We start from the raw sequence: 24,358 nt of genomic DNA on the forward strand, positions 1-24,358 counted from the left end.
ACCATCTGCTGTAAGTAATGTACAAAGGGCCTTCAAATGTGAATGTTTTAAAGATGTTGAACTGATTGTTGGATATGAGCTGGTGATGCATTTTTATCTAATGGTTTTCTAACGATGGAACCCATAGCATATGAACATAATGTGATTCGATGGAAAACATTCCAGATCTTTGGTCCAGTTAGCATTTGTTTTGGCCTACAAGAGCCTTTATTTGCAAATTGCTGCTTTTTAACTGGCCAGCAAGCTTTGGGTAATTTTTCTTTACGGCCACATCTGGCCTCTTCTTTTACATGAGAGCAAATCATGTGTCACTGTTTAAATTGTTTTTAGCAGTCTTACTACCTCTAGTTCAACACCATACTCCTTCTTTTTCTTTTTACCTGCAGAACCACAATGAGGTATTACTTCAGAGCGTGATAATGACGAATGTAAATGAAGTGGTGTAGTCTTGTATAATCTCAGGTCAACCGTTCTTGAGATTTGTGATTAGTTACAACCCAACCATGAAAGATCACCAGTATTCACAATCTAGTATCAAATCTGTATAAAAGTAATTGCCTTTACTGGGACTTGGACCTACACCATATTGAGAAATTATTTGTTATTGTCATACTGGTAGCTCAGAAGGAGAAATAATATGTGAATACTTTATTGGAGTTATGTCCATTATTATATATTACTACTCACAGAACCAAAAATTTTTTTTTAAAAAAGTGATGGGAATTAAAAAAACTGTTTCATCTTAAGTACTTTATTTTTCATAAGAGCATTTACTATTAAAACAAGCTGTAGTATATGTTCTTTTAAATTTTATTATTTCAAGTACATTATCAAGTTTTTGTACGATACCTAGTACTATCAAGTACTGCTATCTAGCGACGCAATTTGTAAAGGTACATTAAAAAAATGAATAAAATTATATATTCGAGTCCCACTGTTAATCAAATGGAAAAAAAGTAGTCTAATAAAATTCAAGGCATTTTTTGTATTCTTTATTACTAATCTAATTGAACTGAAATATATTTTCATGCTTACTTTTTTTCCATTTTCATTTCACTATTAGGTTAGGTTTTTTTAGAATGGTAAACTTAGTTCGTTGACGTTGACAAAGTTCTAACGAACTCCGTGATTCAGCACAATCCACCAAAGTACAGAATCAATAAGAGCTCTTACCTTATCTTATTACTTTTCTTTTTTATAAATCAATCCACAGACAGAATTTGACAATGATACTCTTATCAAAGCAGCACTTTCATTAATATTAAGATTATACCATATTAGTACAGTAATATTTGTAGTGGCTGGCCACAACATGTATAAAAAAATTTTAATGTTTTAAAAATTTTTAATTTGACTACATACATTATGTCATAACATTGTTATCAAATTTCAGTTTTAATCAACTGATGATGAAGAAATTTATTGAAAGTGCTTTTGATGTATGAAAAAGAAAAATAATAGGTAAGGTAAGAGCTCTTATTGATTCTGTACTTTGTGGATTGTGCTGAATTTTGCTTATGCTTTTGATACACATATATGTATTTATGTAGTTTTTTTTATCCAGATATAACTTTTCACTAAGTACACCAATTTTAATGACTTTTTTTAAACAGGCTTGGTGGATGATTCCACCAAGCCTTTACCAAACTGTATTGGATTATTAAAAAATGTACTGGGAGAAAAACTTCAATCTAGGCAATAAAACATATTTATTGCTTTTCAAAAAGCTTCTGCTTTGATATGCATTAGATTACTTGATTCTTGTATTCTCTGAGAATGAGTGTTTCTCAGCTCTTTTGTTTAGTAATTTTTTATGTTAAAGCTCTCTTACAACATTAAATCAATGTGAACATTCTTCAGTGTTTCATTTGCAAAGAAATATGTTTATAAATCAATGAAAAATAGTATGATCTTTGTTCTTGAGCCTTGTTTGAAAGGTGCTTGCATATTAAATCATATCAACGTTCCATTTCAGACTGCGTTTTTCTTGACAACTTGCATTTCATATATTCCCAGATTTTAGACACCCTCTGTTCATGTATGATATTAAGGGACTTTTAACTCTGAAACCTATGCATCCTTTCCCTTTAATCTTTAAGTTGTTTTGAATTGTTTTTTGTTTTAAGAGAACATTCATTTCTATTATAAATGAGTGTTTTTTGTAGGCCTGCATATATTCACTTCCATGAAGTTACAAAATTAAAAATTATTCTTGTGCATTAAGTCTTAAATTAAATCAAGTAATAAAATGCATGATTAACTTGTAATTGAGGTACTAACATTCAAGTGGTTATTGGATTGTAAAAATACATTAAAAGTCAGGAAGTCTGATTTAAGGAATCTAAAAAAAAAAATTACCACTTAAAATTTGTCAATTTTGTTTAAATGTATGGCAAAACATTACAAAATGTGCATTACTATTATAAAATGAATAACTTAACCAAAGAACACATAAGGGTTCACATTATCATAACACGATATGATAAATCCATGGATTAAACTGACCTATCCCAAATCAAATTTAAATATTAAAGGATCACTTCTTTATGACAGCTACTTTAAAAATCTGACTTCCATGATAATACTCTGTTTAAGGCTATTATCAATGATTAATTTTGGCAAGTTGTCTTCAGTTGTTAATTCAGAAAAGATCTGTATTTAAAATGAGTAATACTTGTGGAAGCATGTACAATTTTTTTCTTTATTGCTTTTTTCAGTGCTTTCATATCTAAAATTCCCGCATGGATAGGAATCAACACAAAGGAAACTTGAATTGTGGTTGCTAATAAGAGAGAGGCTGGTGATTATATTAGATTAATTATCTAAATTACCATCTCTCTACATATCAAATAAGCTTTTGCTAAAACTCTATGTAACACATCAGCTTAACTTTTTTTCTAGTTAGCTGAAATTGATAAGTTACGTAGTGGAAGTCTACATGACAGAGATTACACTAAGACAATAAAAACAACAAGAAAGTATATATTCTGAGCTTGAATACTCATTGGAGCTGTTAACTGTGAGGACACTACAAATGATCATGCATACTCCAGTACCTGTAAACAGTATAATATAGAAACTAACTCTCCGTCACAGCTTCGCCCACACTATACTTTCATTTCTGTAGCAGTCAATCGTTTTATTCTATGACTTTTAGTCAAGTAACTGGACAGAGGTAGGTGCAGCCAGTTACGCATACAGTAACAGTGTCTGTGGCTGTGTTGGTTGAGCCACAATGGTGCATACCTTCTCACTCTAAAAAAAATCAGAATTCAAAAATCCAATGGTTTTTAAATATTTATCTGAAGAGTATTTGCAAACCCAAATCTACTGAATATCTCGTTTAGGGATAATTTGGGAAGAGTTTATATTGGGAACATTTACTGTTCAAAATTTTTTTTATCTTTCTTCACCTCCTTTAAAGTATTTCAAAAATCCAGAAATTTGTTCATTTACATGACTATTACACTCTCCTAAAATCAGGTTGATTTCTTCATTTGTTACAGAGAAATTTTAAAAAAAAGTAAATTTCATTGTTATTCTATTTTTTTCTTTAAACTTGGAATTTCAAAAAATCCTTTCTTAGTGTGCAGTTACGCCATAAGAAAACAATTTATCTTCAATAGTTTTTGCTGTCTTTGATTATGAATCATTCACAATATGTTATCTTTAATTTCAAGAAGACCAACAATGAAAAATATCTTGGTAGAGGCTCGCTGTAAGAAAGGAACATGGGAATTTAGTGGCTCGCCACCTAGCAGCCTGAATGTGAAGTGCAGTATTGTAACCGATTATTTACAGGTTTTTAATATATCATTTTTCATTTAAATAATGTTTCATTTTTAGATAACATTTCCGAATAACTGTGATCTGTTAATTGAGAGTAACCTGATCATGTATTCAAATAACCAGTTTGAATATTGAATTTCCAATAATTGTTTGCATAGAGATTTTAACACTGCCCAATTGAATCTTCCAAAAAGCACTCCTAAGTTACCTCAGTCAAATTACCTAAATATACATTGGACTACATTCCAAGAGAAGGCGAAAGATTGTAAGATTACAATGGGCGGGCAGGTCTCTAAAACCTAATCAGGTGGCAGATGATGATGATATTATTTCAATATCCAACAATAAATTTTTGCTAACAACAAATTTAAAAATAATATAAATATTTAACCCATATCTTACTTTAATTTACAAGACCTAAAAAATCTTGTACTGCTGAGGTTTTTTCTCGGGTTAACAATAATAATGATAAAGGTGTTTTAAGCTGTTTAATAAAATAAAATATGCCCCAGAAAAATTAATTAGGTATATTTAAAAAATTACGAGGTCCACTAATATTGTACACCCTAAGTCAGATATTCTTTCAATATAGATAATCTGTTGTCCCATTTCAGAAAATGAAGGCTTTTATACGGATTTGAATACTAGATCATGGATACCGGTGTACGTTGGTTGAGTTTCACATTTCAGGAATGGTGACTTGAGACTGTACAAGACTGCAACAGTTCATTTTCATTCATACATAACCTCATCCTCTGACGTAATACCTTACTTTGGTTTCTGATACTAATCAGAAAGAGACAATATACTCTTGCACTAGATCGCAGCATTCGATGTGAAATTCGGGAACTGAGAAATCGATTAGGAGCTTCTATTTCTACAATGATAATGGTTCTTTTCGATCAAGTATGACGACGAGATATAAAATAAAATTGAAACTTAAAAAACTGGCTTGTTTCAGTTTAATTTGTTAATAAAAAATTAGGATATATGACGTTGTAACCTACGTCTTACATTTTGTTCTTATTTGATAGATTTACTATACTTAAAAAAGTTTACTACCAAAATATTGCGAAGTTATTCGGCAATTTGACCTTCAGTTCATTAAATATAACATAATTATTGATAAATTTACTTAGCTGTAATTTTTCATATTATTTAGTTGACTTAATATATTCATAGCTAACTTTGCGGGATGCCTTCATGGCTAATTACATCTCATGTATTGGTTACACTGTGGTTTTTGAAAGACTAAGGTTATGGTTAATATTTACGTTGTAAGATGAAGTAAACAAGCTGCATTGTTGAGTTAGTTGTATTTATGTTAAACCGTTTGGACATTAACTGTAGATTAGCGTTTATTAGTTTGTCAACACTAATTTTCTGATATCTGTGATTTTTTTATTTTACGAATTGTAAATAATATTGTATTGGTGTCTTTGGTTTTCTGCTTGTATTCCAAAAAATGCCTAAAAGCTCATCTTTGAAATCTTATATTAATGACGTAAACGGAAAAGTAGCTTCTATTGTTACAAAGCATAAAGCAATTCTTACATTTAAACATAATGGAAAGGACGAAAGAGCACTATTAATGTATGAAAAACTCAAATTTAATGGTTTAGATTTGCCTGTGGAAGGCAACATTGCAGATTATTTACATGTAGGTAGTTTACTGACATTTACTTGCCATACCTTTGATGAAACTGGCCCAGACAGGTAACTGTACAGGGTATTTTATTTTTACAAAATAATGGTTTTTTTATCAGCTTTTCATATTTTTGTATCCAGTTTTACAATAAAATAAAGTACAGCAAGTTATTTAATGTCACTGTTACAATCTGGGTAACATTGATATTAATTTAATCATGTACTTATTAAAAATCATATAAATTAAAATTGGCTGCTTTCTGTAGTTTGTCAGTTATTTTTATATATATTTATGATAGAAAAGCTTAAAAGTAAAGCCTACTGGAAGAAAATTTTATTAAGGTGATTTTTCTTTTAGGTATCTGTTGTATTCCCTCTAGGTATTTTAATTGCCATTCCTTTTTAGAGTCATAAATCTTATACTCTCTCTCTCTCTCTCTCTCTCTCTCTCTCTCTCTCTCTCTCTCTCTCTCTCTCTCTCTCTCTCTCTAAATGTACATTTACTATTGGTAAATGTACATTTAGTTCTTGGTTAGGATCTGATAAATATGTAAATATGCAATGGCACTTTAATGGTAGCTATATCTTTATTTAATTAGAGTTCTTATATACGTTTTGTCAGCTCTTGCAAATCCTAATTTATAGAGGATTCAACAATTCCTCAATATGTAAAGCTAGTGCTTCAATATTTTTAAATTTCACAAAGTCTGCTTTTGAGCAATGTTTAACATTTAATTCACAGTGGACAATATTTTTGTAAAAGCTCATGGCAATATAAATTTTGTAAATTCTAGTTAGATGCTTTTTCAAATTCCTTTTGTTTTGTGCTGGTCTTTTGTCCCCAACTTATTACAACCTACATCGTCAGTGTTCATATATTCCAATCATTGTCTGTAGTTCTTACCTTCTACATTCCTCTGTGATATAATTAACTAAATTTGGATGTCTCATCTATTTGTTTTAAGATATTACATTAAAATACAACAATAATATTATAATGTATAATATAATCATACATTAGGGGTTTCTTAAATGACTGAACTTTCTGTGTTTGTGTTTGAGATTCTTTATAGAGTAGTATCACCTGGAGAACGGAATGCCTCAAGGTAATGTAATAAATGCCACCTTGTTTGCTATAGCCATCAACAGTATCATTAAATGTGTGCAATCACCTGTTTCATGTTCTTTATTTTTTGATGATTTTGCTATATATATTATGTCCCATTCAATAGCCACAGAAGAGAGACTACTACAGAATACTGTATCTCACTTTGAAGCTTGATACAAGGTTACCAGTTTCACCCGAGAAAACAAAATTTATAGTTTTTCTCACCTAGGGACCCTTTTATTCCGCAAGTCTTTCTCAACAGAAATAATTGCTAAGTATGGTGATGTAAAGTTTTTAGGTTTATTTTTTGATAGCCGCCTTACTTGGATCAAACTCATCAAAGAATTAAAAACAAAATGTTTAAAATTTTAGATATGCTGCAAGTCCTTAGCAACACCAATAGGGAAGCTGATCAGTCATGTATGTTACATATTATTCCATAGTTTGTTCCCGTGTAGATTATGATTCTGTTGCCTACTCTTCAGCGTGTCATATTGTGTTTAAAATGATGGATGCTGTACATCATGCTTTCCTTCAGCTTGCTACAGGTGCCTTTAGATCAAGGCCTGTTGTAAGCATACTTGTTGACTGCAGTGAGTCATCACTTGGGATAGATGGGATCAGCTTTTTACATCTTTTGTTGCCCGTTTTAAGGGACAACCAAATCACCCAGCTTTTGATGTAGTCCTTGTGAATCCTTATTTCCAAAGGTATGAGGACCATGCGCATTGCAGTACACCTATAGGTGTTTGTACCTAATGTTTACTGCACCTTTTAAATGATACACCTAGTTTTCAATGTATCCCTATTTACATCTTCTGTGGAGAATCAACCTTATAAATTTTATCTTTGACGTAACGATATACAATAAAGAATCAACACCACCTATTGTCTTTCAGCAAATGTTTCACCTTATTCTTTCTGAGATAAACCCAGACGCAGTAGAATACACAGATGGAATGAAAGAGAATGATACCATTGATGTGCATTTGTTGTTCCCACATGTTTGGTCTACCTGGTATTACAAGTACCTTTACTGCTGAACTATACACAATAAATAAGGCTTTGAATATCATTTAAGAACCGTATTATTAATATTATTAAATAGTCATATTATTTGTAGCAACTTTTGTAGTTGTCTCCAAGCTTTAGAAAATTTATATTCTAGAAATCCTATCGTCACCGAAATCTATAATGCAGCCTCTGAATGTAACCATCACAACACACAAGTGAGTTTCTGCTGGAAACCTAGCCACCTGGTAATTCCAGGTAACGATCATGTAGATTCTGCTGCTAAAGACGCATGTAGTCAATCGTCTTTTGCCACTCATGTCACTACATCCGACCTTATTAATTGTATAAAGCAACACTATTCGAGTAAAGTGACAAGGTGACTGGACTGCTGCGTTAGATAATAAACTTTGTCACATTAAAAATAATGTGTTTCCATGGGACCCGTCATACAGAAAAATCTATCAAGAGGAAGTGGTCCTCTGCTAATTGCAGATAGGACATAAAAGAGCAATTCATGGGTACCTGATGTCAACAGAAAACACCACTATGCGTAAGATGCGACTACTGCTTAACTGTGTGCCACATTTTTGTGGACTGCATATGTTATGTGGCCTTGTGTTATAAATCAAAATTGCACAGAAACATTCGTCAAATTCTGGGCAGTGATAAGAAAGTGTTTGACCAGGAGTTGTATTTTCTAGGTGTTATTCTACACAAAATGTAATGTTATTATGTTTATAATTTGTTGTGGTGTTTAAAGAGTTATTTTAATGTTGTTGTTTTTTCTTTTAACTGCTATGAGTTTTATGCTATTTTTTTATTCTGTTATTCAAGAAGGTACCCTTTACACCCCTCTTGGAATTTCTTAAATTTTATTTATGTTTGTTGAAAGTTGTATATTTTTTTGTTTTTATTTATGTTTTCTTTTAAATAAGTATTATTGTTAAGAATTTTACTGTGATATTAATTGTTAATTTTTAGTAATACTAATTTTAAAATTTTACCGTTATTTTATTTGTTCTTAGTTGTAAATTTTAGTTTTTAACTTAATTATGGTTTTTATGTTTTTTAATATTTCTGTTATCCAAAGGCCCTTTACACTCCTTGCAGACTTTGTTAAATTCTATTTATTTTTAGTTAACTTTTTATTTTTATGATTGTTTTTTATTTTATGTTTACATTCATGACATTAATTTTAAATGTCTTTTAAGATATTTTATCTGTGATATCAGTTGTAAGTTTTTTTAAATTTTTAACGTAGTTTTAGTCCTTTGTTTATTAAATATTTTATTCTGGGCTATAATTCGAAAGCGTTTTTCACCCTCTAAAAGAAAAAAAAAATAGGGTACTTGCGTATTAACGCCACCACAGCTACAGCTTTGTTTAAAAACAGTAGTCAATCGAATTTCAGTAGAAAATGAATAGTCTCTTTATTAATTTTAATAAATGGTTATTTATATTTATTTATTTTATAAATATAATTTAACCAAACTTAACCTACGCTCGCTTTGCTCGCTAACCTTGACTAATTAACTCCGTAATTTTTTGAGTATTTATTTAATAAATTCAGTAATTATTGCAATTATTTATTATTTAAATAATTAAAACACTCCTGTTAATTAGTCAAGGTTAGCGAGCGTAGGTTAAGTTTGGTTAAATTATATTTATAAAATAAATAAATATAAATAACCATTTATTAAAATTAATAAAGAGACTATTCATTTTCCACCGAAATCCGATTTGACTATTCGTTTTTAAATAAAGCTGTAGCTGCGGTGGCGTTAATACATAAGTACCAAAAATAGTTTTCAATATCCTGAAACACCACATTTCGAAGACTGACTTCTATTTTTTTCCTATTGTTCATATTTTCATACCATCAAGTGGTACACTTCACACGTTAATTGAAAATTGTCCTTGTTCAGTGACAAGTAAAATACTTCCAATATGATGAAAGAGGTTGCAGATAATTAATATTTTCAGCTTCTACAAAAAACAAAAACTGAAATATAACATTATTGAAATATTTTTCTAAATATCTTACACTTCCAAGGGCAGTAAAATCCTCTGTGATATTTCATATAGATTCAGTACCTCATGGTTCTGTGTAAATATTAAATCACTTCAATCAATAAAAGTTAAAATATTGCAATATGAAAAATATCTTTTTAAAGTAGGCTAATAAAAAAAGGATGTGCAGTAATCAAAAATGGCATAAAAAGCTTGATGAAAATGTAGCGGTAGAAATCTTCTTAAGTTAAGAAAAACTTCTAAGCACTTTTTAGTTAACGTATCATTAATTATGTCAAATTGATAATTATTAAAAAATTATGTAACTAATTCCAACAGTTGCTGCTGCTGCTTCTAAGATGACAAATGTAGAAGTATGTATATTAATATTCTATATTAGATGTCAGCTTGTTAATGATGTAGTTTTTAATCTGTAATTGGTTTATGTAAATTTTAGATATGAGTATATGTTATAAGAATCTGAAATATGTTATATAATTTATAATATTTAATTAAATTATTTTCTTTTTAAATTTCTAACACTATTCAGGAAACAAGCTTTTTTAAAAAAAGAGTTATGTTTAAATGAACTTGTATAATAAAATTGATTTTATAGCATATCTTACCATATAACAATTTTTCAGATGTGGCTGGTTTGTTACAATAGCTTGGCATTGTAGTGTGAATAAAATTAGTTACCCAGAGTTAGGTTTTACTGGTTTTGGATTTGAAGGAAAGTGTAATATGGTTGGAACCATTACTGAAGTAGCTAAACGGCAAGGAATTCTGTCTTTTGCGATAGATGGTAACAAATTTTATACTTGGTGAATATATTTTTATAATTTAAATAAAATGAGAATTTAAATCCTCTCCTGTTTAACTTACACGATTAAAAATTTTCACACTATTTATGAGAACAGTCGGGTTTAGTATGGTCATACTTAACATTTCATGTTTAGTCATCTCATGTTTTGCCCAGTATCATTCATCTCTATCATTATCAGCCATTTAATTAGGAATGATGCAAATTGATGATAGGGAGGTATATATAATTTATCATGGCTTGTTACATTAAGAAAGTACAAACGTGAGATAGAAAAATACAAGATAAATATTTAAGTTATATGGAGATATATCATGTATATATCTCCTTAAAGGAAGGCTCCTTACAGGAAGAAATTAGAGAGATACAAAAATGAGTGTGAATCTGACTACTTAATTTTTTTTTTATTACTTATAAAATACAACATAGTATTTAAGCTATGTGGCTGATAAATCCAAGCAATCATAGATTTAAAATTACTTTTGGTTTTTCTAGTTCCAAACCTGACAATAAAAGCTTTAATCGCTGCAGTTTTAAATATGGCTTGCAATATGTTATTTAATTAAATTGACCAGATTGAAATTCAAATAAATGAATTTTTTGAGGAAAAACAATGGCATTATTAGTTTCGAACTCAAGTAATTGTAATTAGTACATGTGATTCTGTTGTGTTTACAGTATTATACAAGATGTACAAAAAAAAGAAAATTCTTAAAGAAGAAAAGAGAATTTTTTGTCAAGTGGCACTCATCCACTTGTTTTGCCCCCTATTTTAACCAGCATGTCTGGAGTTACGGAAGCACTAGCTGCCTCAGTCTCGTGCCTGAAATCAGTTGGGTCAGTAGGAAATTGCACATACATAATATCCTTTAAAAATCACATGGGGTCAGATCAGTGATCTTAGAGGGCACTACAAATAAGCTCATATCATTAGGTCCATGCCAACCAATCCAGCAGTTGGGGAAAATGTCATTCAACTGATTCCATTCAGAGTTATGCCAGTGAGAAGGTACACCAACTGTTTCCAAATAAAATTTTACGATAAAACTTTCAGTTGAGGAAAGAGACATGCACTCAGCATATCCGAATACCAAATAAGCAACTTCTCTTAAGTTTACTTCAGCGTAAAAGAACAGCACATAAACTTGCCATCAGAATACTGCAAAGGAAACATTTAATTTATGGGGAGTTTCACATTAAAAGAGTTAATGGAAATTTTCTGACCCTCTCAGATATGGTGTTATGTATGTTAGCTTTTCAACCAAGGTGAAATGTTGTCATTAAATTCAATATGATGAAGTCACACTTCACACTGCAACATTTCAACTGCAAAGTTGGCACACAGCATAGTTGACAGGCTTCAAAGTCTGTAACAGCTGTAAACTGTATGGACCCAAATGTAAGAATTTCCTTGAAATATTTCACACTGTTTTCACTGACATTGCTAGTTTATGACTAGTATTCGTAACTGATTTTTTAGGAGTATGAAGGAAAGACTGCCTGATGAGTTCATCATTTTCTTCAGACATCCTTGATCGTCCCATACTCTTTCTTTTTACGCAGATATCCGGTGATTTCAAACTGATTATGCTATTGACAAATGTCACTTGGCAGAACACAATTAAACTTTCTATGGAATGCACATTGAACTGTAATTACAGATTCACATTTAGCTAACTGGAAAACTTTCTGTTTAGTAGTCACCATCTTTGCTATGGTGTTATCAAAGTTATCAAGCAGAAAGATATGGAATCCGTCTACAGCTGTGTGTGCAACTAAAACTGTTCTTTTTGCTCTTTGATTCTAGCCTTAATTCAACACTGTACATAGCTCACCCAAGAGATATTACAATAAATTAAAACCCCTATATTCTTTTTTGTATAATATATTCATTTTGTAATATTTTTGATATTAGAATTTTATATTTGGAAGGCCATTTATTACATCAGGCAGTTTTATATGATATCTCTTACAAAAAATTATGCTATTTATGATTAAGTTTTCTAAACTTTCTTTAACACTTCATAATTTTCCAGTAAAATAACTTTGTGAACTACACATTAAAATTTTTTTTTGTCATTTCAAAATTGTGGAGTTAAGTTAGTGTTTATTCCCTTAAAAAATAATCAATTTAATAAAATTTACTTTGAATATCTCAGTAACATTCAGGTTTCTGGGACTATTTCAGTCAACGTTCACTGACAGTGTTAACAGTTCTTGATGTAGTTTTAATTATTGATGTAGTTTTACAACATATACTAAGGTATTTTGTATTAATATACTAATGACTAGCAATTTATATTATACAGAGAAAAAAATATTCCTGTTTTGCGACTACTTTAAAGGAAAAAACTTCAAAAATATATGCTGCTTTATTTTTTTAAGGCTACATTACATCTTAATTTTGTTAAATAAAAATGTACTTCAATTAAAACCCAACAAGTGGAGCGACTAAGTATTAGGAGGCAGAAGTGGGGAGTCGATAGCATTATAATCTTACTACTTTTCGCTCTTACAGGTGTGAATCATGTGTTCAAAAGACTAAAAAATTTATTTATTTATTTGTATTGTTTCTGATCAAGCAATAATATATTTTTTTTATTAAAATAAAGTAATAATTATAAGAATTTGGTTGTATTACTTGTGGTTTATTAGGATATAATTTAGTAAATAAAAATGATTATTTATTCACTTTAAGCTCTGTAATAATCAATATTATAATCATAGATAAAGAAATTTACTGATCACCTTAAAAAAAGTCTGACAACACAGTTGTAAGACTTTGCTGTCACATGATTAAAGCTGTGTTCCAGGAAAGTCTTACAATTGTGGGTTGTTTCTGATGTCCGACTTAGACAAACAACTTAATTTAAAATATTTATCATTTTATTTAAATAGAATATTTTTTCATTTAGTTAATTGAATGATTTTAACTGAAGCACGCGTGCATATGTATTTAATTGGTGTGGTTGGCACTAACTAAACTAATATAGATTGCTTAAAAAAGTTTGTATTTTTTAACGTTTTTATTATAATCAAGACAGCTTTAAAAAAATATTTTTTATAAAATTGAACTTTGATTCCCACTTTGAGGTTAACTTTAAACAATTTAGTGATTTGGTACGTTGTATTCTCAATTTTGACATAAACATTCCAAAAATTGGAGTTTATTTTGATGGCAATTCTACCTTTCGTTTCAGTGATAAACAAAGATTTCACAATAACAGCCATTAAAAAAATCATCTGTTATATTCTTTCTGCCATATGGAGAGATTCAATTTTATAGCAGTTGTCAAGACATTGTAGCATGTCTGAATGTTGATGATGTCCAAGATCAAAAAACTAATTAGCTTGCAAAGAGTCTTCAAACAAGAATTTATTTTACAGATTTTGCTTGACTAAAAAATTATATTTTGCAGCACAAGGCTAAATTGGATCAATTAAATTTCAAAATTAAAAACATCAAGAATGATAGTGACCATTTTCACAAATTTTTAGGGTACACAAATAACTAAAAACATGAGTTTGGATTGTTTTATGGAGTTGGTGTATTGACTAAAGAGTTATTTGGTGTAATAGAAAGATACAAAATTGATTCATTACAAATTAAAAGTATTTGACAAATCTGAATATATTTTGGCTTTTACAATCAGAAAGCAGTCTCACGTTGTGCATTCCACTACATCAAATTTTAATAACACCATTAATTCAATAAAGAATTTTGAGGAGAAGATAAAAATTTCCCAAGTGGCAGAACTATCCACAATCTAGAAGACATAATTAATCATGATATAATATTTGAGAAACTTACAACCGAGTTAGGACACTTTATCACAAAATTGAGTATCATTATGCAAAAGGCTTATTAATACTATTCTTTTTGCAAGTAAAGGTCTTGTACACCGAAGAATTATGCCCCCTAACACATGCACGCGCACATACACACACAAAACTTAATTTAAAATATTTTAAATTTTATTTAAATATAATATTTTTTTGTTTTGATTAATTCAATAATTCTAACTAAAGTGCACTTGCATACCGTATTTAATTCGTGCAGGTGTGGCAGTACTAGCGGTGATGGCTGGCATTAACTAAACTAATCTAATTTCACAACTTAAATAGAACAACTCTCACTTATATGGTCGGTAGACTGGTATGGTCACAAGGCTGAATGCACCAGGTACAGAGTCAACTGGGCAATCAAGTTGAGACCCAGCTTGACTGAGTTACTTTTTTACACTTTAAATATTATTTATTTATTTAATTCTACCACTCACCTGTGACACCACATTTACAACAGCATTTTTTGGGGTGGGGTTGTGATTTTGCAAAAATGTTTTGTGCAAATAATATTTTTTAATTGTTAACAAATATGCCTAAGAAAAATATGACCATAATTAGGTGAAATCTCGAGAAACTGAGTGTGACTGACCTTGCTCTATAGCCTCACCCTTAACCTTTTAAGTTGAAAATTTAATGGCATCAGTGCGCCCCATGTATAGAAGTAATCTGACTAGGTTTAGTCAAAATCGGTTCAGTAGTTCTAAATGTATAAGGTGATTTAGAGGCCAACACTGAACACATGTACATACGAACATTAACATTCAGAAAATTTCCATCAGGTTTTTTGGGTTCCTTAGGAGTCAAAAGGTCAAGATGTGGTGAAAACCGCATATGTCCAAATTGCACTGATTACAATACTACTTCCCCTTCTAGAGCTACAGCTTTGCTATAATGATATCTAGACAGGAAAGTAGAATATATTATTTATAGAAATTTAAATATCTTAAAACATTTTATGCAGAGGACACACATGTAACTCTTAAATAAAATTTTATTGATGATTACTATGTGGCATATTTCAACACAGTTTGTATGTAATCTGTTGAAAAAGTTCAGATTGCAATCTTGGTACCATAAAAAATATACTGGGTACCATAATCTTCTGTTTTTTTACACTCATTTTCTTTATAACTATTCATTAGTTATTAATTTATAAATTTAATGTGACTTCTTTTTCTTTTTTGTTAGGTGCCAATGAAAAAGTATTATTCTTAGCTAGCAAATTATTCCTGTATGGTAATAGAGCTAGTCGCAGTTTGAAGGATTATCCTGAGCTAGAAGAAGGTTCGAAGTTAATGTTTGATGCTGTACCATGTAATGAAAATGAAAATGATTATAATTGCAGATGGTTTGCTACATTAGTTTGGTGTGGACCAAAAAAACCATATGTAGAGTATGATGTTATTGGTACTAGCATAGAAAAGTTTAAATCAAACGATTTGTTATCACAAATTAAAATGGTTTGTTTTTGTTTTTGCTGTTATTATTATTGTTGTGTCTCATTTATTCTTTATATTATGTTTTTATTAAATAATAAAGTCTGATAAGATTTGCTCAGGTGCATTTACTTGCTTATTAACATATTTGATGCTAATTGCCATCTCTTTCTTTATCTGATGTTTTTTCTACAAATAAAATTATATATCGTTTAAAATTATTTTTGTTTAGAACATGTATGAGCAAAAAAAAAAGTGAATTAGAATCATAATATGTATCAAGCCAACAAACTAGTTACTGAAATGATAATATGAATCCTATCTCTTATCTCCTAGCTGCAGTATGAATTTGTATACTTATCATAATTGGTACACATTGTTCACCTAAAATATGAAATAATTTTATCAGTCTGAATTACTTACCTAGCATATAAAAAACATCGATCAACACTGGACAAGGGACCATTAGGATTTATTTATTTTTTTTTTTATACAATACATTGAAAATAAATAAGATTTCCCACAGCTTTGTTAATATAAATATAATCTGACTTAATTATTTGAAGAAAATAATATCCAGTAATAGGTAACAAAAAATAATATATATATATATATATATATATATTTGAAGATTTAAATAACCTTGGCTTTTACATAATTTATTTTTTACATGCTACATTTTTTTATCATGTACTCTCTTCCAAAAACATCTTGATGTTTTGAAGAAGGATCTGTGTAATATTTTACACTGTACTAATTATAGTTTTGCTGCATTTTTTAACTTCACAAATTTCATTAAGTAATGCCTCTGCAAATATTATAGCACTTTTTTTATCTTATAAGTGGTTTTTTCCCAGCAAAAAGCATTTGCTGTACACACTTGGCTGTATGAAACTAATCTTGAATTAATGGTTGAACATAGTTTTTTTTTAGAGTTCTGTTCAAAAAATAACCTAACTTTATCCAGAAAAAATTTTATATTTAAGCATTATAAAAATTTATCTTTTTCCAATTTTACTTTCCTCTCCATTGTGCAAACCTTTCCCAATGTCCCTTCCATTTGAAAAAACAGCTAGGGAATGCATGTTTTGAAATAGCTTTAGAGCGTTTTGAAAATGTTCTTTTATGGACTCTGCTGTTTCAAAACTCTGCCCTTTTAATAACATATTTAATTTTGGAATTAAGGTCAGCAGACGCTTTGTTGGGCAAGTATGGTGGTGAATGATGGCACTGAGTAAATTTTTTTGCTTAAAAGTTTTAGCATGTCATGATGAAGGAACTACAGATGTCACCCCAAATTTCAATTTTCTTCTTCCTCATATTTTTGTGGAAACATCTGATGAACAGTGGCAGCTGACGACTGTATGCTCCCTGCCGGTAGAAACTCTGAACAATACTTTTCATGTCAAAAAAGTCTGTTGACATGAATGATGTTTTGGTCTCTGTAACAATTTTGCAACCCACTGATATGGTTGTGAGTTTGTTTCCACATCATACAATACACCCATTTGTCATAACCAGTTATCATCAACAAGAAGGTTTCATCGTCATTTGTACAACTCAAAATTCCTGACAGTTGCTACACATTGCCTTTCTGCTCTTTGTGAAGAGTTTTGAAATGAACTCTGTGGCAAACAAGATGTTTCCCAAATTTTGTTAGGATTTCATGAAATGAACCCAAAAATTCCCAGTTTCTTTTTCTATCTCATGAATTGTTAAATGTCAATTTGACCTCAAGTTATTCACTTAGTCAAAGCAATAAATTTGTCTGTTTATATCATTGATATCAATGGCCTCTCTGGATAACCATCTTCTTCAGTAGGTTCTCTACTATTTTTATAATGCTTGAACCACATATAGCATTTTTACAGTTGGGAGAATCTTACCCATAAGCCTTTTGAGTCATTTTGTGGGTTTTGGTAAAAGTTTTTTGTCTAGCTAAACTACAAAATTTCTGTTTATTCATGTAAGTCACTCATTGGAAAAATCACTGAAGATATCAAATGCCTACTTGAACGCTACACAAAAACTTATCGTCATGGATACATGGAGGTGATGGGGGATTGTACATTAGATCCTACATTACATGTCTCAAAATATTTTTACAAGCATGAGAGGAAAACAAATTAAGTTATTTTTTCAATAAATATCACATACATCATGTTTGGATGAATTATATATAAAATCTTAATGTCGTCTTTTTTTATACTTTTGTTGAAGCATGTTTATAATACATTATATTATTAATAAAAATTTACACTATATGATGTCTAATTTTTTTAATACTTTTGTTGAAGTACATTTATAATACATTACATTGGTAGAATAATAATTCATGTTTTTATTTAATATTAAAAATAATATGATTAAAAATTAGAAGAACAAATGTCTTTTAGTAATGGTTATCTAAAACTGATTGCTAGTTATTCATTTTATAAGTTATGATTTTTTTAAGATATGCTTTGTTAAATCTTATAAAATGTATTGTATACTTTATTATTATTATTTTATGTTTACTTTTAAAGGATGAATCATTTAATTGTTTTTATAAAAAAAAATTTTCAGGAATTTTAAATAAACTTTTGTTGCAGGTTTCATTGAATCCTAGATCAACATTTATTCGTGGAATCGGACAAATTTTACATATTCTGAATCCAGAATACGGATTAGCATTAGGTGCAATACAACCTAATAGTTGGCACAGCATATTGTTCCATCGTAGCATGTGCTTCCTTTTCAAAATGAGCCTGTCTCGGCATGATTTAACTAAAATCTTTAAAGAAGGTAATAATATAAATTATCACTATGTGATATACTTATAAAAAATTTAGGATTTAGAATTGTTGAGATGCAATTCACATTTAATATTTTGTAAGAGACGAGGGTTCATTTGGCATTATAAAATTTGGTACTTGCGTATTAATGCCACTGCAGCTGCAGCTTTATTTAAAAACAAAGTAGTCAATCTGATTTCGGTGGAAAACGGGCCGAAACTCCTATATCAGGAGCAATAAAATTGTATTTATGATTAACCTTAGCACGTAGGAATCCTTCTATTTCTATTCTATTTGTTTGGTAACCTTTCCAACTGTCAGAATAAATTGTGCTACCATCGGCACGGTTTTAATTTCAGGGTAATATTTAAAACATCAAACATTTAAAACTACTAAAAACATCACTAAACAACAAAACGAAAAAGAAATGGAACTATTAACAAAATTTCAATAATAACCACGAATACTCGGAACAAGAAAAACACAACTGCAATCATCAAGAGCTGAACCTAACTAACCTAATTAATTATTTATTACTTAAATAATCAAAACATTACTGTTGATTAGTCAAGGTTAGTGAGTGAAGCGAGCATAGGTTAAGTTTGGTTAGATTATATTTTCATGTTTATGTATTATTTACTATTAACTATTTTTACGTAAGGGTAGATTGCTCTTTATTGGCGCATTAGCGCAACTTATGCTGCGGTGGCGTTAATACATAAGTACCTAGAATTTTTATTTGTTTAATTTTCACAAGTTTTGTAGTATTGATTGCATCTCCATTTGTTTCAATCTTGTGTTGTCCTCCTTTTTTTGTTCACAATACCTTTGCCTATATTCCTTCTTCAAATCCTTTGAACAATATTTTCTAAAACATCTCTCTATTTAAACTTTCTCTATTTTTTTTTTTTTGTTAACCAAATATTTTTTATAAAACATCTTCCTTGTTTGGCTTGGTCTTAGTTTTTCCCACGGTCAGAATTTCTTCTGATCGAGTTGTCCATCTACGTAGTGCTTATGCAGCAGTCTACTGATTGACATAATGTCTGATCAGTACTGACCGATCTTATCAAGTAAATAAGTAGTTCAGAATATACTTAAGCTAAACAATCATTTGTATATACATTAAGCATGTAGCCTGTATGTGTATGTGTTTAATCAGTTTATGTACACTTGAAGTAAGAATTCAGATTTAAAAAAAGTGTATTTATTAATTTAAGCTATCAAGGTAAATTACCAATAAATTAATAAAGATTTAAAAATAAACAATTTTGATACTCTTAACTTATGATGTTAGTGATTAAGGGTTAAAAACATCAGAAAGATGTTTTTACAAAGTTGATGTTTTACAAAGTAGATGATGTCTACTTTGTATGTTTTATTGAGGCTTTAAGATCCACATAATTGATACCCCTAAATACAAAAGTATAATTCTTTGCATGGATTATATTTTTGCTTTTTCTAAGTTTGTGAAAAATGTTGCATTTACAGGCTCTAGTGGCTAATTATAAATATTTCTCTTCCTTGTTTTATATGTGTTATACCTGGAATGGATTCACTTAGCACTCAAACATTTGCTAAGCGAGGGATCACTGAAGTTATCCATTGCAATGTAATATGGTTATTATATTCTAGAGGTATTTTTGTTTGGTAATCGCTGATGAAAAATTGTACAAGTTTATTATTTTTTAAATTTTAATCACAAAAACCATGTATGAAAATGTTTTAGCTATGTGTTAGCCTTCATAATTATCTTTGCTAATACTGGTTACTGGTAAAATTTACCTGTGTGCAGATGAAAGCAATTTTGCATTAGTAAAACATTTTCATCATATTTAAATAATTTTTCTACAATCATCTTTTTTGTATAAATATACACTCTGTTTACTCATATAACTCATGCCATTGTGTAATTCATGCACTTGGATTTTTAAACAATATTTTTTAAAAATATTCTGTCAAATAAATATTTTTTTCTCACCGATTATCATATTTTAGTTTAATTTTAAACCTTCATGAACTACCTTCCTCATATAAATCACACATCTACTTTTAGATAAAAAACTGGTCAAAAAATTGTGTGAATCACTCAAGTTAATGCAGTATGTAAAAATTAGTAGATTTTAGTGCTTAATGAGAATGCTTAATCCACCAGGAATAGTGATTTTAAAGATAACGGGATAATCTTAAATTAAAATTGGGATATTTTAATGAATAAGATAATATCTGTTGCTAATCAGTTATTTTGTTTTACAGGTGATAAAATATCTTTTACTGCTGTGCCAGCACCTAAGAAGTTTATTACACAGTGGATAGCAACAAATATTAGTATTTATAATGAACCTTCAATAACTGATAATTTTGATTTTTAATGTTATTAGCATAGGTGATTAATTTTATTTTTTATTTCAATATTATTTTGTTTATAATAATGAATTGATTCTTGATTTTGCAACTCTTCATAATTATATGATAATTATCCACTGCATTTCCGTATTCAATTATACATTGCTTTAGGGCAAATATTTATTATTTAAAGTATGATTGCTGTTCTAAAATTGATTTCTGATGGACTCGTAAAAAAAATTAAGGAAAAGAGCTGACTGCAATCAGATATTACCTCCATATTTTTATCTATCATCCTTTCACATATCATCCTTACCCTCCTTGAGTTGCTTATTATTGTGACGCCTTTTCACATCCTCATTTAAGAACTCCTGTCAAACTACTTTACCAGTTATTAACCTTCCCATCCACAGATTTCTCATTAATTTGAAAGCTTTGAATAATTAGTGTGATCATTTTGGTAAAAAAATAATAGTATGTTGTTTAAAGATCTGGGATGCAGGGGAATAGTAAAAGATCTCCCATTTAGACTATTTGATTACAACCTTAGTGCCACCTATGTAATCTTGGATCACACAAAATAACTACATGTTTCATGAGCATTGAGTATCAAAAGTTTTGATCTCCAAAAAATGTGTAATTTGAGTAAATTTATTTAAAAGCTCTGAAATCTTAAAGCATGTCTTTGCATCATTTGTTAAAAACATGCATCATTTGTTGTAATAATTTTTCCTCCATCATTGTGCACATTATCTCCAAATCTTCATTGCTAATATCTCATGGCACTGTCACAGCATACCAACCATAAACAGGTTACATGCTGGATCTAGTTGTACGTATAGCAATTGTTAAACCAACAATTACTGTACCTTGTGTTAATCACTACTGAACAAAAATGGATGGTTGTCGAGTATGTACTACATTACTCTGTGTTGTTATAACTTGTTTAATTTTATCCAGCAGTTCATTCTTTTAATTAGATTAGGAAGCTTTTGGTAATTGAATGTTCTTACTTAACAAGGCATTTTTTCATAATTTTTTGGCATAAAGAGAGGTACCTCTCTGTGGCAAGTATTATTATATTCATGATTTTCAGAAGGTAAAGTGTTTTTGATGTTTGGTTTTCATAAGTATGATTTTCTGATGTAAATAAATACAGGAAATTGTGAACTTTAAGTTTAAATTTAAGTTTTGCATAAATACTATAATTGTGTTTGATCATAAAAATGTTAATTTTTTCTGAATTTTCTATACTTATAGGTTATCTGTGGATGTAACCCAGAATATTACGCTTAAATTTACAAAGATTATACATAACCATGATTAATTATCAATAAAACAATTTTGTAATAAGAACTCTTGCCTTACTTGCTCAGCTCCTCTTACTAGTTATTTCTCTCACTTAAGTGGCAATAAAGATTTATATTCTTCCATTTCTGACAAACTGTGATTATATATTTGTATTAAAATAACTTGACTAGGTGTGCCTCAATTAAATAACTGATGACTGTTATCAATCAAGATCATTTTTTGGAGGATATTGTTCATTATAATTATTGTTTAATTATTATTGATTTGTGTATTTTTTATTATTTTATTTCTATGATTATTTGTAATTAGTTATATTCTTTTTTAAAGTAACTTTTTTATTTGTGTTATACAATAAATAGTTATTTGTTTGAATTATTTTAATCCTATTATTTCTATATTTTATCAACTACTAGTTTTAATTGACTTTATCTGATTGATGAAGCCGTCTATTCCCTCTCATAGACCTGGAATATTGGTGTTATGACAAAAGACTATATGTCCAAATATAATGTGATTTCAATTTCTCTACTGACTTGAGAAAATGTTTATAATTCATTGTTTCCTGAAGGAATTTATAATTCTATGTATTGAATAGAATGAAAATATAATATGTAGAGCTGAAATTTCTTTGCATGTTAGAGCAATTGACAGGCCTTTATGCAATAATATTCAGCAGAGTGAAGAAGAAAATGAAAAACCACTCATCCCCTCCGTAAGCATGACACAGGAAATGACACTTTCATTCGTAAATGCTGATACACCGAAGTAAAAGGTCTTCATATTTGGAATTCACTTTCCAGGTGATCTCTCCTGATATTCACATCGAGCTGCTACAAAATTCGTTACAAAATCCATAAGCAAAAATTTTATCTGGCATATTCCTTGTTAGAAAATTGAAACAGCATTTTTACACTATGATATGATAACAACACTACACTTCCTTTATCTGCATGATAATTTATGATGACAGATTCAAACAAAGTACACAGTTTTCATTGTTGACCAGCTGTTTGTATTACCAACCTATACAATAATTTTTTTTTAAATATTTGTAAAGTAACATACATTTCAATTTAGTTTTTTACATAATTAATTTTAACTGTAAAATTAGTTAATATATACAGCTGAAATATTGTTTTAACAATTTTGTATTTCTTTTAAAATTATTTTCAGTAATCAGAGTTTTTGTTTTTAAAAGGAATATTTATTAGGTACAGAAAGAATAATATGATTTTCTGTCTACTTTTCTTCTGGTTTTTTTTTTTTTTTATTTTATTAATAAACCGATTTTTAAAAGTTTGTATTGGCTGTATTTACATTATTTTCGGAGAATTAAATTCTCTTCAAGTTTTATTACTAAATTTTCCATTTATTAGTCATTTAACAAAGCTATTGCACCACAAACCTAAAAAAATCTTGTTTTTTGACACCAAATCTTGTGTTTTACTTCGGATGTCTTAAAGACTACTATAGTTACAGTTCTGGGACCTTTTTTGTCCTATTTCCCAGCTCAAATTACATAAGAAACCACCAACTTTACTCCTTAATTTGTGTCCCAAAAATTACAGTAGTGCTTCTGTTTATTAGAAGAGCTGAAATCGGGTAAAAACTTTCAGTAGCCGAAGGTTGAAAATAAAGAATTTCCATACCTATGTTTATATGAATTTTTTGCATTATTTTCAGCAGTAGAACATGTCCAGAAAGTTTCTTCGTAGGACAATATATATGTATATATAAATTATCTCTCTATGTAAATATATAATTTTTCATAAATACAAAATGTATTGAAAATTTGATTAAAAATAAAATGTTATATATTATGAGAATTTGTTATAAGATTAATTTAATAAAATAATCAGGTAAATCATATTTGGGCATCATTTCATAATTGATTATGTAATAAGAAGGCTATTGAAATTGAGCGCAACTTAATTCTAGTATAATTAATTATAACCAGCTGTGAAGTTTCAAACCCGTCATTGTTTATAGTTATTGATACAATTTCTGTTTATCTGCCAAAAAAACACTCATTTCACCTAAGAGCGAGTACAGATCTCTCATTCAAAACCCAGTTGCTGCTCATTTTATGAGCTTCAATTTATTTTTTTTTAAATGTTTTCTGTGGATTGTATCCTTAACTGGATTAAATGTTCAACTTAAGGAGCTTAGTTAACGGAAAACGCTAAAATTAAACTTAATATTGTGTTTTATAGGTCAAGAAAAAAATTATTGTATAGTTTATTTAAAATTGTAT

At 29.3% G+C, this 24,358-nt stretch overlaps 1 protein-coding gene across 2 annotated transcripts; it reads left to right on the plus strand.

Moving 5' to 3' along the window:
- Nucleotides 1-4,979: 4,979 nt before the first annotated feature.
- LOC142330001 (uncharacterized) lies at nucleotides 4,980-22,476 on the plus strand. 2 transcript variants are annotated; one of them, XM_075375004.1, is made up of 6 exons: nucleotides 4,981-5,505; nucleotides 10,213-10,373; nucleotides 15,426-15,697; nucleotides 18,265-18,457; nucleotides 20,704-20,833; nucleotides 22,054-22,476. In XM_075375004.1, exons 1-5 carry the CDS (start codon nucleotides 5,255-5,257, stop codon nucleotides 20,817-20,819), a joined length of 993 nt encoding a protein of 330 aa, XP_075231119.1. In that variant the 5' UTR covers nucleotides 4,981-5,254; the 3' UTR covers nucleotides 20,820-20,833; nucleotides 22,054-22,476. The 2 variants fall into 2 exon arrangements, with proteins under 2 accessions (XP_075231118.1, XP_075231119.1); XM_075375003.1 differs by having other exon boundaries at nucleotides 4,980-5,505; nucleotides 20,704-22,476.
- Nucleotides 22,477-24,358: the final 1,882 nt, after the last annotated feature.

Source organism: Lycorma delicatula, chromosome 9, assembly GCF_047948215.1.
Source record: "Lycorma delicatula isolate Av1 chromosome 9, ASM4794821v1, whole genome shotgun sequence".
NCBI lineage: Eukaryota > Metazoa > Arthropoda > Insecta > Hemiptera > Fulgoridae > Lycorma > Lycorma delicatula.

Bases quoted from the DNA above. Each gene is read 5' to 3' on its own strand.
- LOC142330001 (XM_075375003.1), top strand. From the start codon at position 5,255: ATGCCTAAAAGCTCATCTTTGAAATCTTATATTAATGACGTAAACGGA. The intron at 10,374-15,425 runs GTAACAAATTTT...CTTTTTTGTTAG, and splicing joins TCTGTCTTTTGCGATAGATG to GTGCCAATGAAAAAGTATTA. The intron at 18,458-20,703 runs GTAATAATATAA...TTTGTTTTACAG, and splicing joins AACTAAAATCTTTAAAGAAG to GTGATAAAATATCTTTTACT.